We start from the raw sequence: 13,780 nt of genomic DNA, 5'->3' as shown, positions 1-13,780 counted from the left end.
GGCTATTCCTCAGTGCCATTGAAGAACAATGGTCTTTAATGTACCCGTGTCCATCTAAAGTAATCTGAACCCATCAATTAAATATTTTAATTACAGAGGAAACCGTTACTGTTGAAGGTAGCTCATCCACTGGTGCCCTGATTAGAGCTGGAGTAACTTCAGGCATTGAGCAAAGGAAAAGTACGTAAGAATCATGACTTTTCTTTGGAAGTAAAACTGAAATGACCGAGATGAGCAGAGGTGAAATGTGCACTGGAAAAATGTTTCAGTGCGCTAGCCATGTCTAATCAGATTCTTTCTTCATCTTCTTAGCCTGAGCAAAGCACTGACTTATTCTCTCAGAAAGGAAAAGATGTGAACCCTTACTTCACACAGTATTTAGCTTTGAATAAACTGACCAGAGTCATACAGAGGGTTGGGAACACACAGTGGTAGAGCACTTCTAGCACGGGTACCTGGGTTCAGACCCAGCACCTAGAAAAGTTGTAACCAGAACCAAACTGACCTACACAGAACCCTTGTTAGGTAGCCGAGAAGGAACTGGAGGATCCATTCCTCTTCTTCACCTTGAAAGTGGCGATTATAACACAGTCAACAAAGGCCAGGTCAGGACCAGCACCTGACTGAGGCATCTGTCTTCCTCTAAGACTTGCTAGCCCCTCCTGAAGTCTACAGCACTGCAGTGAATCCTGTGAGAAGTTTTCAGACAATTCTCCTGCTCATATTTTTTTAATAAAGATGTTTTAATCTTTTGGTTTAAGGCCAAGTGAATAACATATACATTAACTAATTCATTGGTTTCCAAATATTTAATCGTTGAGTGAATCTATGTTAGAAATTACATAATCACCCTGGATTGCAGAGATGATTCTGGTTAACTGAGCAGCTACCGAAACATTGCAGTGGTGACGGCCATATTAGTCACACCCCATTCTTCCAGCCGACCTAGGCCTAATCAAGTTCATTGTCTCCTAACAAAACCAATATATAGCTTACTAGATACAGACAGGAACGATAAATGGAAACTAACAGTCAGTGGGAGGATGGCAGAACACAGTACAAAATATGCAACCAAGGAGTCTGGATACGAGTTGGCATCGAATTCGTCCAGTTTAATTACACAAAAACCTTTAAACTTCCGCCGTTTGTACAGCGTATGCTCTGTGTAAACGTTTACATAAGACAGAATTAGCTCTGCTAGGTGCACAACCAACCTAGTGACGGCAGCTGCTGACATGAGGCCGAGTGGCCGTGGGGGGCACATCGGTGACTTTGTACCTCGTGTTCAAAAACATTTCAAAACACTGTTGGCTTTGCATGACTCAGTATTTGTCTTGGCCCAGGGCATTAAGAGCAGGTATTCTATAATTTCAAAGTATATGAAATACCAAGAGACAGTCAACAAGGCTAGGTTTCTTTCATCCTTTTGTAGCAGTTATGGGAACATCTTCACAGAACCAGTAACAAGGCACGTCTCCTACCTGCTTTAGCTGAAGCTAAATCTCAGGAGTTGTGGAGTAGGGCCGTTCCTTCGGGGAGGTGAAAGGCGGGCTGTGGTGGCTCCTCCTCCAGTGTTGGCTGTCAGATGGGGCAAGAGGAACTACAGGCTGGCACTCTGGCGTTCACCTTGCTTCAAACGCGGAAGTCATCACTGGGTATCTTAAACATGCCAGGAGACACTGTCTCCATCACTGAGAACTGCAAAGTCCACTTCAGTTAAAGCAGTGTGAGTCACACGTGAGATCATTACCCCGTTTGTTAATTCACCTTTCTCTAAGAGGATTTCGAATGGGATACTTTGTATGAGATGTTCCTTCCTAAATTCTAGTCTGTTGTGTTATCTTACCGCTAACATGTTGGAACTTGTTAGATCCTGTGGCTTAGATTCTCCTTAGACTGGGCAGGTGTCTGGACACTGCAGAAATGAAATGAAGTGAACCACACTGTATTCTAACAGTCTTGTGGGATAAAGGAGTATGGATAGCTAAGATGAGCAGCAAAGCAAAGGGAGAGGCTTTAGGAGTTCCTCTAGCGTCCTACGGACAGTTAGGAGCAGCTGACCGGTGGACTCAGTGGAAGGACAGCTGCTCGCCTGGAAAAGACAGGAAATCGAGGCAGACACAATAGCAAGGTGGACAGATAAACACCTGAACGACCTTCCTGTGGGTTACTGATTTAATACAGGCTTACGTCCATGCTGTGGCAGGAACAAAGTCCACATCTCTGGGACCGCCTCTCGCGGTGGCTTTACAAAGGCACAGTCAAGGGGGACCCACGTTTGCAGTAACAGATTTAACACATACGGTTTTGAAACAGATGTGGAAGAGGGCCAATCCGTAGTTCTACACAGAAGTGCCCATGTGGGGGCGAACAACCATTTCCACTCCAAAGCACTCAGACCACTCAACAGTCCCCAGAGGCGATGGCAGTTTCAGGTGTCCCTCAGATCAATGTCCGCTTCACCGCAACCACGGAGCACCCCCATCTTCACCGCAACAACAGAGCCCCCCCATGAGTGGAGAGTGAAGGACCGAGGCAAGCCTTCCCCCCGATATGACCATTCGAATTCGGCTGTTCTACACTGAGTGGTAGCTTTGATGATTGTTAAACAGGTTGAATGTAGTCACCCAATCATAGGGCTCAAAGTTAAGGAAATGTGCTACGGTAAGGTAGAACCAGGTGACTTGGGCTACTATGGGAAGTGCTAGTCTCAAAAGATATCAAAGTGAAACTATAGAAAACTACTTAGAACTCATCTGTAGTCGACAGAACTACATTCATTTTAAACATCTGGCGTGAGTGAATACTGGGAATACAGAGAGTGATTCAAATGTAACTCTGGAAGAGACGGAGTGTTAGCATGCTGCATTTGACACTACGCTTTAGTATTCATTTTCTCTTCCATCCCAAAGCAGCGCAGCACGCTATTTCCCTGTTTGGTTAAAACTTTAGAGGTCATGGAATAACCAAATCCATTTATAAATAAAAAGTGCCACTTTCAATAGCCACACAGCTTTGTTCCAGTATTGCTTGAAATTCGTTACATTTTTGTTTTTTTTTTTCCAAAATGCATTTATCTAGTAAAGAAAAATGGGCAGAAGGAAACTTCACCCAAATTATGTAGCAGTGTTAAGTAAATTCAGTTTCTGGGCCAAAATTTAAATTATTTGTGTCTTCAAACTTTTTCCCTTGTAACCTTTCTCATCTCAGCGTAATTTCACATTTGGCTGAAGAAAGCTTTTTTCTCTCGGCAGACAAAACCATGCTTCTGAAGAAACACTGATTTAGGTCTGTGGAATCTGTCTCCTTATGACAGCACACTAACATAATTAAAAACTGTCAATTAAGAATTAAGTTACAGTGCTTAGTCTATTATGTTTTAAAAACCAACTGTACAATTAATTCTATGATCTTGGATATGCAGGAATAAATATATTTTAACTTTAAAAAACAAAAAAACAAAAACAAAAACAAAATAAACCCCAACACTTGGGAGAACTGAGAATGAATGCAGGGGCTCACAAAACTCCCTGGAGGGAGGATGCAGGGTGCAAGTTTTCCCCAGGACCCTGGACAGAGAAAGAATGAAATGTCTGCGGTCAACAGCTGAACGGCTGTTATTACCAATGTTAGTGGAGAAGAGGTCTCAAAAGATCAGCTGTTCTCAACACCAACACTGTCACCTTTTTAAAAGACTTAACACCAAGTTTCTTCCGTTTTCAAAGGACATAGAATTATCACACATGACCCTTCTGGACTTCAAATTAATTCTGATCCAATCCAAAGTTAAAGCTGCCCACATGTACAAGCAAGGAGTCCTACTGTATAAGACACTCAAGAGTTCTGGAATGTGCATCTTCTTAGCCCACATGCTGACAATGCATCTCACTACCCTGACATTGCGTCATCTGCAATCTGACAAAGGAAGCAGTTTTCCCGCTGAGGAAGCACATGAATTCTCAGAACACTTCATGAACCCTGAAGTGATTTTCTATGGAGGGAGTTTCCTTTGCGAAATGAATTTGGCTAGTCACCTGCACGCCCAGATCCCCAAGGATCTGAACAAATTTCCTGTGCTCCTTGCCAATCCAGGACCTCATTGGATCCTGTACTTGATACGGTGTCACATGGGTGTGGACAGTAATCCCTGTTTGAGCAAATTCTTTCAAGACTTCTGGATATGTGACCCAAGTGTTGCTTCCTCCAGAATGACCACCATCCAGCCAATACATTGTTCTTATACTTCTGATGAAAGCGTCTATGTTCTTGTCTTTCTTGGCTTCCTTCAACTCAAACAGCAACTGATTCAAAACTACGCAGCCTTTACTGAATCCAACCAAAGTGAACGAGGCTCCATTCAGTGACAGCGGAGCAAAACTCACAGTGGCCTCGTCAGCGTTTCCACAGGTCCTCTGGTTCTCCTGGCCACCATTACGAGGAGGAGAAGGATTAGACTCACAGTTAGATGCTTTACAGTCCTTATTCCAAACACTCCTCATCTTGGACAGCGAGCCGTTCTGAGTTAAGCTGAAAGCGTTAACTAATAACATATACAGGTGCTTAAAGGCTCCAAAGTCCGGGTCGTGCTCCGGTGCGCCAAACATGTTGCTTTTCACGAAGTTGTCATAGCAACTGAATTTGTGCAGGTGCATCCGTGAGCACTTGACCACCCAGACGGAGCTGTCGGGGAAACGGCGGGCCAGGATGGCGGCAGTATTTTCTAGACTCCAGTTTTCCCACTGAGAATTCTCAGGATGACGAGTCATGACCTCATGGTAATTCTGAAAAGAAAAATGAACACGCATTAAAAGTGTATTTACCTATAAAGCTTTACGTTTCTATCGAAGGTTTGATAACCTATGGTTAATGTACTCGAAATAAAGCCTAAAACCTTTTAGTGCTTTCTGGCTCTACGATTTTGAATACAACACTTCAATTGGCCTAAATTTCATTAAGAGACAGGGTAATAATATATACTTACACTAAGTATTTAGAATTTCTGAATAAAACAATCTAGAAAGATAATTTTTAGTTTTACAAATCATTTATAACTTTTATTTAGTGCATATGTAATGAAGTTCCCCAATTCAACTGAAAATATAAATTTGATTACAGATCTTTTTATCAAGACATAATTTAGAAATATTTTCTTCCTAGTGTGCTGGGTCCTGCTATCTGGGATGAAGCCTGTCCCAGGCATGGAGACTCTCCCAGCGTCCTGACCGCTATGCCTGATGCCAGTGTTTCTCCTGCAAAGCTACAGGACGGCACAAAAAATCTTAACACGAATCTGTAACTACATCTAAAACTCCCGTGGGGGACACCAGGTTTTAAATAATCACAAGTTGATGGTCGAGACGACAAATTCGCCTTCCGTGATTTTCTTTTTAACTTGTTCAGTTTCACGGGCATGGGCCAGCTCAAATTTAGATGTACTAAAAATTATTACTATCTAGATTTTTGCTCTTGTCTGTGCATACCATTTGCCTTTTGTACACAGATTTTATTTGTTTAGATGCATTCTGTATAAAGTAATAGTACGTTTTTGTTCTGACCATACAGTATTTTCTCATATACGTAATCATGTATGTACATGTGTACTGGAGAACACTGACCTGCTAGCCTTGTACATTTTAATCATTTCTAATACTGCTGAACTTAGAATCTTTTCTTTATATATTTGTAGGTAGAGTTAATTTTGGTAGTAGTCTATTTTAATAAGAAAAATGTACATAACATTTAATATTCAAACCGTGAAAGGCATTAAAGTGAAAAAGCCTTACCTCATGGTCTCTACTAAGCAACCATAAGCTTAGATATAATTTTCTCTTAAAATGTTCTAAAAGGCATGACTCTATAGCAATACAGACTTGCATAACAGTATCTGAATGTCAGTAAACACCCCTGGGACCAGCAGCAGAGCCTGCACTGGCAATGCTCAGAACAGTAAACACCCCTGGGACCAGCAGCAGAGCCTGCACTGGCAATGGGACCAGCAGCAGAGCCTGCACTGGCATGCTCAGAACAGTAAACACTGGCAATGGGACCAGCAGCAGAGCGTGCACTGGCATGCTCAGAACAGTAAACACTGGCAATGGGACCAGCAGCAGAGCCTGCACTGGCATGCTCAGAACAGTAAACACCACTGGGACCAGCAGCAGAGCCTGCACTGGCATGCTCAGAACAGTAAACACCACTGGGACCAGCAGCAGAGCCTGCACTGGCAATGGGACCAGCAGCAGAGCCTGCACTGGCATGCTCAGAACAGTACACTGGCAATGGGACCAGCAGCAGAGCCTGCACTGGCAATGGGACCAGCAGCAGAGCCTGCACTGGCAATGGGACCAGCAGCAGAGCCTGCACTGGCAATGCTCGGGACCAGCAGCAGAGCCTGCACTGGCAATGGGACCAGCAGCAGAGCCTGCACTGGCAATGGGACCAGCAGCAGAGCCTGCACTGGCAATGGGACCAGCAGCAGAGCCTGCACTGGCATGCTCAGAACAGTACACTGGCAATGGGACCAGCAGCAGAGCCTGCACTGGCAATGGGACCAGCAGCAGAGCCTGCACTGGCATGCTCAGAACAGTACACTGGCAATGGGACCAGCAGCAGAGCCTGCACTGGCAATGGGACCAGCAGCAGAGCCTGCACTGGCAATGGGACCAGCAGCAGAGCCTGCACTGGCAATGCTCGGGACCAGCAGCAGAGCCTGCACTGGCAATGGGACCAGCAGCAGAGCCTGCACTGGCAATGGGACCAGCAGCAGAGCCTGCACTGGCAATGGGACCAGCAGCAGAGCCTGCACTGGCATGCTCAGAACAGTACACTGGCAATGGGACCAGCAGCAGAGCCTGCACTGGCAATGGGACCAGCAGCAGAGCCTGCACTGGCATGCTCAGAACAGTACACTGGCAATGGGACCAGCAGCAGAGCCTGCACTGGCAATGGGACCAGCAGCAGAGCCTGCACTGGCAATGCTCGGGACCAGCAGCAGAGGCTGCACTGGCAATGGGACCAGCAGCAGAGCCTGCACTGGCAATGGGACCAGCAGCAGAGCCTGCACTGGCAATGCTCGGGACCAGCAGCAGAGCCTGCACTGGCAATGGGACCAGCAGCAGAGCCTGCACTGGCAATGGGACCAGCAGCAGAGCCTGCACTGGAAATGCTCAGAACACACTGTTTTCCACTCTTGCTTCGCTTCGACGCTAATGGTTCATTTGTAAAAATCCTGGTAGGATAAGATTATGCAATATTCTAGATTTAATTTTCATATTGGATTTCAAATTAGGTGAAACATTTTTCTGCCTGCTGGCTATTTTTTATTTTTGTTAACTATGCTTATGTCCTTTGATAACTTCCTCACTGTAAAGTTCAACTCCTAATAATCTACTTCACTAATCATTTGTCATATGTCCGCTAGTAGCTGTGATGTTGGGATATATTCCAAGGGCTCTTAAGCTGACTTTTTATGGATTTTGCCATTACCTTCTTCACATCCAGGTTTCTTATACAAAAAGCCATAAAATAAACAGCTTAGATCTGGAAGGGCTTATACGTTACTTTCTGTTATTGTTTTTAAACATTATTTTTGTGTGTACCGGCGTGTGTGGAGGCCACAGGATGCCTGCAGGAAAGCTTCTCTCCTTGCACCCTGTGAGTCCTGGGAACTGAACTCAGCTGTCCAGCGTGACAAGCACCTTTACCTACTAAGCCATCTCGTCAGCTGTTTTTGTGTCTTTGAGAAAAGGTCTCAGGTAGTCTGGGCTGGCCTTGAACTCATTATGTAGCTGAGAAAGACACTGAGTTGCTTCTCCTGCCTCCTATGCAGTCCACTTCATAAGCCTGGTGTGGTAGCGTAGCACTCAGGAGGCTGAGCCCGAGAGGATCCAGAATTCAAGAGCAGCCTGGGCTACACACAGTGAGGCCATCGAGAAATAATAAATAAATAAGCAAGCTTATTATAATTGAGAACTCCAAAGTCCTGCACCTGTACAATTGCGTGCATTACTATTTAATGAGCCAAGTGAAGCAGATTTGGTGACTTAATTTAGGCTGTGCCTCACAGCAGGGGCTGCAAATCTAAACATCAGCCCCCCACCAGCTCCAGTTACATGATCAAAACGGGGGAAAGTGTTAATATTGACGACCTGAGCAGCAAAATGAACACTGGGATCCTTAAGGTTACATCAAATCCAGAGCCAAGAACCATGGGCAGGTGCTTCCCCACCCTGAGATGCAGCCCAGACACCCCATAGTCAAACTCTCTCCGCACCCAGGCTGTTAACTACAGTTAACTGACTGAAAGGGGTTTCTTTCGAATCTTTGTCTTACCCGGATAAGCTGCACTAACTATGCTTGCAGGAAGTAGGTAAAGGCTATGTCTCTACTCATACCCAGTGAGGCGGACCTAGGAGGGCTCAGCCCAGTTAGACACTTGCTGACCTGCAGGTACTTCAGATGTCCAGCCCACATTACACTGAAGTGGGGTCCAAAGAATCTTTTCCGAAAACCTCATGGTTCCCAAAGTTTAGAAACAGTCATGCCGAGGAGTTAAAGCTGATGAGCTACCTTGAGGCACCTGAGAAGAGGAGAGCTACGCCAGGAGAAGCTACACATCTCTAAAAATGCACCAGTGGAATAAAGTACACAGCCCAACTAAGCAGGGACTAGGATCCAGCTGAAGGGAATGGCTTAAGAAAGGGCTGGACAACCCCAGAGAATAATGTCAAGACATACTCTCATGGTCATTTACCCTTCGGGAAAGCAAGATCTGAAGACATCGGCAATCCCGGTACTTGGGGACGCTGGCTCTTTCTACGGAGGAAGATACATATGGAGGGTTTGGAAAGGGGCGGTATAAGGAGACCTTCACTGTTTTAGATGCACTAAGAGGCATGGTGGAGGCACTGCAGTTAGTGCTGGGTTAGAGATAAACTAGGAAATCCACCTAGGAGGACTTCAGATTTGTGAGCTGAGCGACTTAAATCGGTATTTTCATTAACTTGGACGAGGAAAACTGCTGAGGAGTGAATAGATTTTCGGTTCTAGATGGCTACTAAATATCCAAAGGAAGCAAGTGGCATGCAAGTGGTGAATCCATAAACATCGAGCTTATGTCTAGACGAAATATTGTCGGGGCACAATAGGCAGAGCCACAAGAGTGAAGGCGTAGAGAAGTCCACGCCTGGAGCACTCCGTGCCTGAATGGGAGGAGGGGTGGCACTGCCGGGCTCTTCCGGTTATTTAACCTTGACTGAAGCCCTCCGAGGGGAGGTTTAACAGACACACAGGCTTTAGGCTAAAGGGCTGGGAAGGGAGTGTTGATCTAGGCAGTTTGGCCTTGGGACCTCGCGCTGCTCTCCCGTCTGTTTTTTTTCCCTCTATAAAACGCCACACTTCGAACAATGACCACTCTGTCGTCGTTGCCCAGGAAGCTAACGGGATGGATGGATGACGGCGCAAAAGAAGCCGCCACTCAGACCATATCTGCAACACTTTGGGCCCCATTCGAAGACAGGGGGATGTTCTGTCTGGCACACTCACTCCCGAAAGTACGCAGCCGCCATGACCACCACCAACCACCACTGGGACGCATTTAGTAGCTGGTCGCAAATCTCTGCAAGGTAATGTCAGAGGCAACATATCTGTTGCGTTCAGAGTACAAAGGCACCAACTGAGTAGATTTCCTTACATCTCAATCCGAGTCTTTTTTTTTCCAGGTCCCATTAGCAGTCAAGTCAATGGATTGGTTTGAGAGCAAGAGAAGATACTAAGTACCACTATGATCGTTAGGTTTACCATCTTCAAGTACCAAGATCAAAATAATAATAGTTTTGAACAAATCCTAGTTCGGGGAAAACATCCGCTTTATTCTAACTTGCATGCCTACCCTAGCACTAACAGAACTTTCTGGGCTGGCTGATGTTGGACGGAAAGGCTCTCTGGATCTGCAATCTTCGCTGTCCATCATAGTACACACAAATCACCTGGGGTGACTGACACTTGGCACACAACTAATTCAGATACTCTCGCGTGGCTGGTTAATGTATTCATCACACAACACAGTTTTAGACGAAAACCTGGCTTCCAGGGCAGCTCCAGCGTGGACATTGGTCAGCAGCTGTGAACCCAGCAACACCAAGTACGCACACCGCACGGCGCTGCATTCAAATGGGCCTCAGCATCCCTAGCAGGGTTGGCCGTTCAATGTCTTCCACTCCGTGTTTGAGGGTGACGGAAGAGGTCACACTTCAGTAACGGATCAACGGCGGCTGCATTTTTAGTGAGACGGCGTTTTCCAACAGTGCCCCGTGCCCAGCTCGCACACCGTCGTCCCTGACAAGGCTGGAGCTGAGCGAGCACGTCCCACTCCCGGCAACGCCTCTCCTTCCTCCACCCCAGCGGCCCCGGGACCGACGGACAGACCGCGGCCTCCAAGGTCCCTTGCCCCCCACCCCCCGCCTCCCGTGTGACAACCCGCGTGGGCGTGTCGGGGAGGCCCGGCCCGCGTTACCTGCACATCCCCCGGGAAGTAGAGGACGTGGTGCCGCGGCTCCGGGGCCGCCCCGTTCCCGGCCGCCAGCAGCAGCAGCTCGTTGCAGCGCTGCGGATCGGAGCCTGGCACGGTGGAGCGCTGCAAGCGGGGGCAGTCCCGCGCGCCGCCGCCGCCCGCGTTCATGGCTCGGGGCTGCGAGCCGGGCACCGAGGCTCCGGAGGAAGCGAGCAGCGGCCGCAGGAGCAGCAGCACCAGCGCCGGGGACCGCGGCCGCCGCCTGAACAACCTCATCGGGGGCGGAGGCGGAGGGAGGTCGAGCCGCCGGCCGGGGCCGCGCACCCGGCGGCCAGGGCGGGGCCTCCGCTGCCCAACGGCCCCCGGCTCGCCGCTGACGTCAGCGCGCCGCGTGCGTCGGGGGGCGGGGCGGGAGGGGGCGGAGCCCGCGGAAGGACGCTTGTGATTGGTGGAGGAGGTTCCCGCCGGGAAGTTCGGAGTGAAGTCGGGGGAGCCCGGAGCCTGGAGCGGGCGGCGGTTCGGGCTCCTGCGCGGTAGCGGCTGCTCGGGGTCGCTGCGCGATCGAGTCGTGGGTAGGAGTTCACGGTGACGTTTATCTGGTCAGGGACAGAGCAGGGTAATTCTGGAAGTCTTTCGCGTGCCCGCGAGCGGAAGCAATTTCCTTTATCCTGCAAAAAAAAAAAAAAAAAGTGTGTGCATTTCCCATTGGTAGAGGGAGCAGGGCACATTGGGGAGACTGAGGATCGCCCTGCTTGCTCGCACATTTACTGTAGCGGGTGTGTACAGCCAGTAGGACTTCCTATGTAGGGTTTTGTAACCAGTTTGAAAACGATAGGAAAACCATGAGAACGGCAACTTCTGATGTCTAATTGTGTTGGAATAGAACTGGGCCAGTTTATGCTAAAGATGGGGAAACTATTTTTAAAAGTGTTCTTTTAACACTGTTTGCGCGGACATGAACGTGGGTTTGTTTACCGGTGTAGGTCTGAGGTGGACTTTGGGTATGGGAAGTGAGATTCCTGGAAATAAGTCGAAATTTACATTGAAGCTTCTGCAAAAGTGAAAAACTGCTTAGAACTTGAGCGACTGGGGGAAGTTACACTGTCGCAAGTCCAGAGACTCACTATAATCTATCCTGAGCTGCCTTTAGCCTTTTCTAGTCCCCCTGTGTCCCTGAATGGCCAGCTTCCTGGTGACTGTCAGGTGAGACCTTTGGAATGTGTTAGCTTCTTAGCAGGACACCAGCCCAGAAGCTAAGAAAGTTCACAGATTACATCTGTGTGGGGGCAGAAAAGAGATTTTTCCACCTGACGTTTCCACCAATGTATTGGAAAGAGTTAATTTATGTAAGATGGTCTATGTTGATACTGTAAAACTTCAGCTCACTCAGTTCGCCCTTGAGGTGAGAGCGGTGTCTTGTGTCCTCCCTCTCTATCTCTTCAACGTTTTATTTATTGACTTCTAGTTTGACAGCAGCTCGCTGAGCTGGAACTCATGGAGTGGGCTACACTGGGCTAGCCAAGGAGCCCAGTGGTTTGCCTGTTTCTGCCTTCCCAGCTCTGGGATTATGTATGTGGGTCACTGGGCTCTCTATATTTTGTGGATGGTGGAGATCCAGTTTAGGTCCTCATGCACTTTGGAGAAAGAAGCAGGGCACTGTACCAACTAAGTCACCTCCCAGCTATATTCTGCCTTTTAAAAGTCCTTGTATTTGTAGCAGAAACAAATTAGCAAGTAATAACTTAATAAAATAAAATAAAATAAAATTGCTTCAGTGAATTTCGCTAGACACCATTTTCTTAGTGGCATCAGAGAAGTGTAATTTGTCAGTCTACTTGATATAAACTATTGGCTTCCATCTGACATAATAAATATAACAGGTGTTTAGAATGAGAATGACCCCCCCCCATAGACTCATATTTGACCACTTAGTCTTTATCTGGGGGTTCCGTTTGAGAAGGATTACCATGTGTGCTCATGGAGGTGGCACATCACTGGGGGTGGTTTTGACTTATCAAAAGCCCACGCTATTTTCCGTTTGCTCTCTGGCTCCCCATGCCTGCCTGCTGCCATGCTCCCTGCCACAATGGCCAGGTTCTAACACATTCTGCCACAATGGTTCTAACCCTCTGGAACCGTAAGCTCGAAATTAAATGCTGTCTTTTGTAAGTTGCCTTGGTCATGTTTTTGTTTGTTTATTTGTTTAATCACAGCAATAGAAAAGGAAGACAGAAACCAAAAAAAAAAATTCAATTCCTGTTACAAAGCTTATAGATTGCTTTATAAAATAGCTAGTTAAGAAGAAATAGAGGTCAATTGTACAATAATTATTGTAATCCCACCAAGGAAGCCAGTCTGGACTTCAGTTCTGCAGCCCCGTGTCACTTTCACTAGGCAGAGGACTGTTGAGCTCCGGGCTCCAAGCTCAAGTAGGACTTGTATTGCTAATGTAGCTTTTGATTCCTATGGTTTGGTTCTCCAGGTTAACCGATTACAGAAACAGTCCTATGTTGAAGGGAACAGGGTGTACTTGTGTTTAGAAAGAAAATTAATTGTAGCAAAATACTAAATATTTTAAAGTAGTCTCAGTATCTCTGAGATAATTGAGGCCTTTGAGAAACACGAAAGAAGAAGCTGAAGAACAAAGAAGCAAACTAGAGTGAGCAAAACTCCCTGCGGCACGGTCACACGTGCGCAGCCCTGCACGGTCACACGTGCACAGCACTGCTCGGTCACACACACACAGCCCTGCACGGTCGATCACACGTGCACAACCCTACACAGTCACACATGCACAACCCTGCTCGATCACACGTGCACAGCCCTGCACGGTCACACGTGAACTAACAGTATTTGAATACATTATCCATGACTCACTGTCAAGAAAATATAATCAATTAAAAAGAAGTTGTCAGGCCGGGCGGTGGTGGCGCACGCCTTTAATCCCAGCACTCGGGAGGCAGAGGCAGGCGGATCTCTGTGAGTTCGAGACCAGCCTGGTCTACAAGAGCTAGTTCCAGGACAGGCTCTAGAAACTACAGGGAAACCCTGTCTCGAAAAACCAAAAAAAAAAAAAAGAAGTTGTCAGCAAAATATTATCAGGTGAAATTCAACAATGTGTAATGAGAATTATGCATCATAACTGAGTGGGGTGTGTAGTTGGGCATGGTAGTGTGCACTTATAACCCCAGTACCCACAAGACTGAGGAAGGAGGATTACAAGTTTGCGACCAGTATGGCGACACAGTAAGACCCTGTCTCAAAAGGGCA

At 47.1% G+C, this 13,780-nt stretch overlaps 1 protein-coding gene across 1 annotated transcript; it reads right to left on the bottom strand.

Moving 5' to 3' along the window:
- Nucleotides 1-1,085: 1,085 nt before the first annotated feature.
- On the bottom strand, nt 1,086-10,817 carry C18H2orf69 (chromosome 18 C2orf69 homolog). Its single transcript, XM_038315616.2, has 2 exons — nt 10,514-10,817; nt 1,086-4,781 (listed from the first exon to the last, which is right to left on the bottom strand). The coding sequence occupies exons 1-2, from the start codon at nt 10,784-10,786 to the stop codon at nt 3,960-3,962; spliced, it is 1,095 nt and encodes a 364-aa protein (XP_038171544.1). The 5' UTR covers nt 10,787-10,817; the 3' UTR covers nt 1,086-3,959.
- Nucleotides 10,818-13,780: the final 2,963 nt, after the last annotated feature.

Source organism: Arvicola amphibius, chromosome 18 (genome assembly GCF_903992535.2).
Source record: "Arvicola amphibius chromosome 18, mArvAmp1.2, whole genome shotgun sequence".
NCBI classification, from domain to species: Eukaryota; Metazoa; Chordata; class Mammalia; order Rodentia; family Cricetidae; genus Arvicola; species Arvicola amphibius.
The sequence above is the reverse complement of the archived record's forward strand: the minus strand, read 5'-3'. Positions and strand labels throughout refer to the sequence as shown.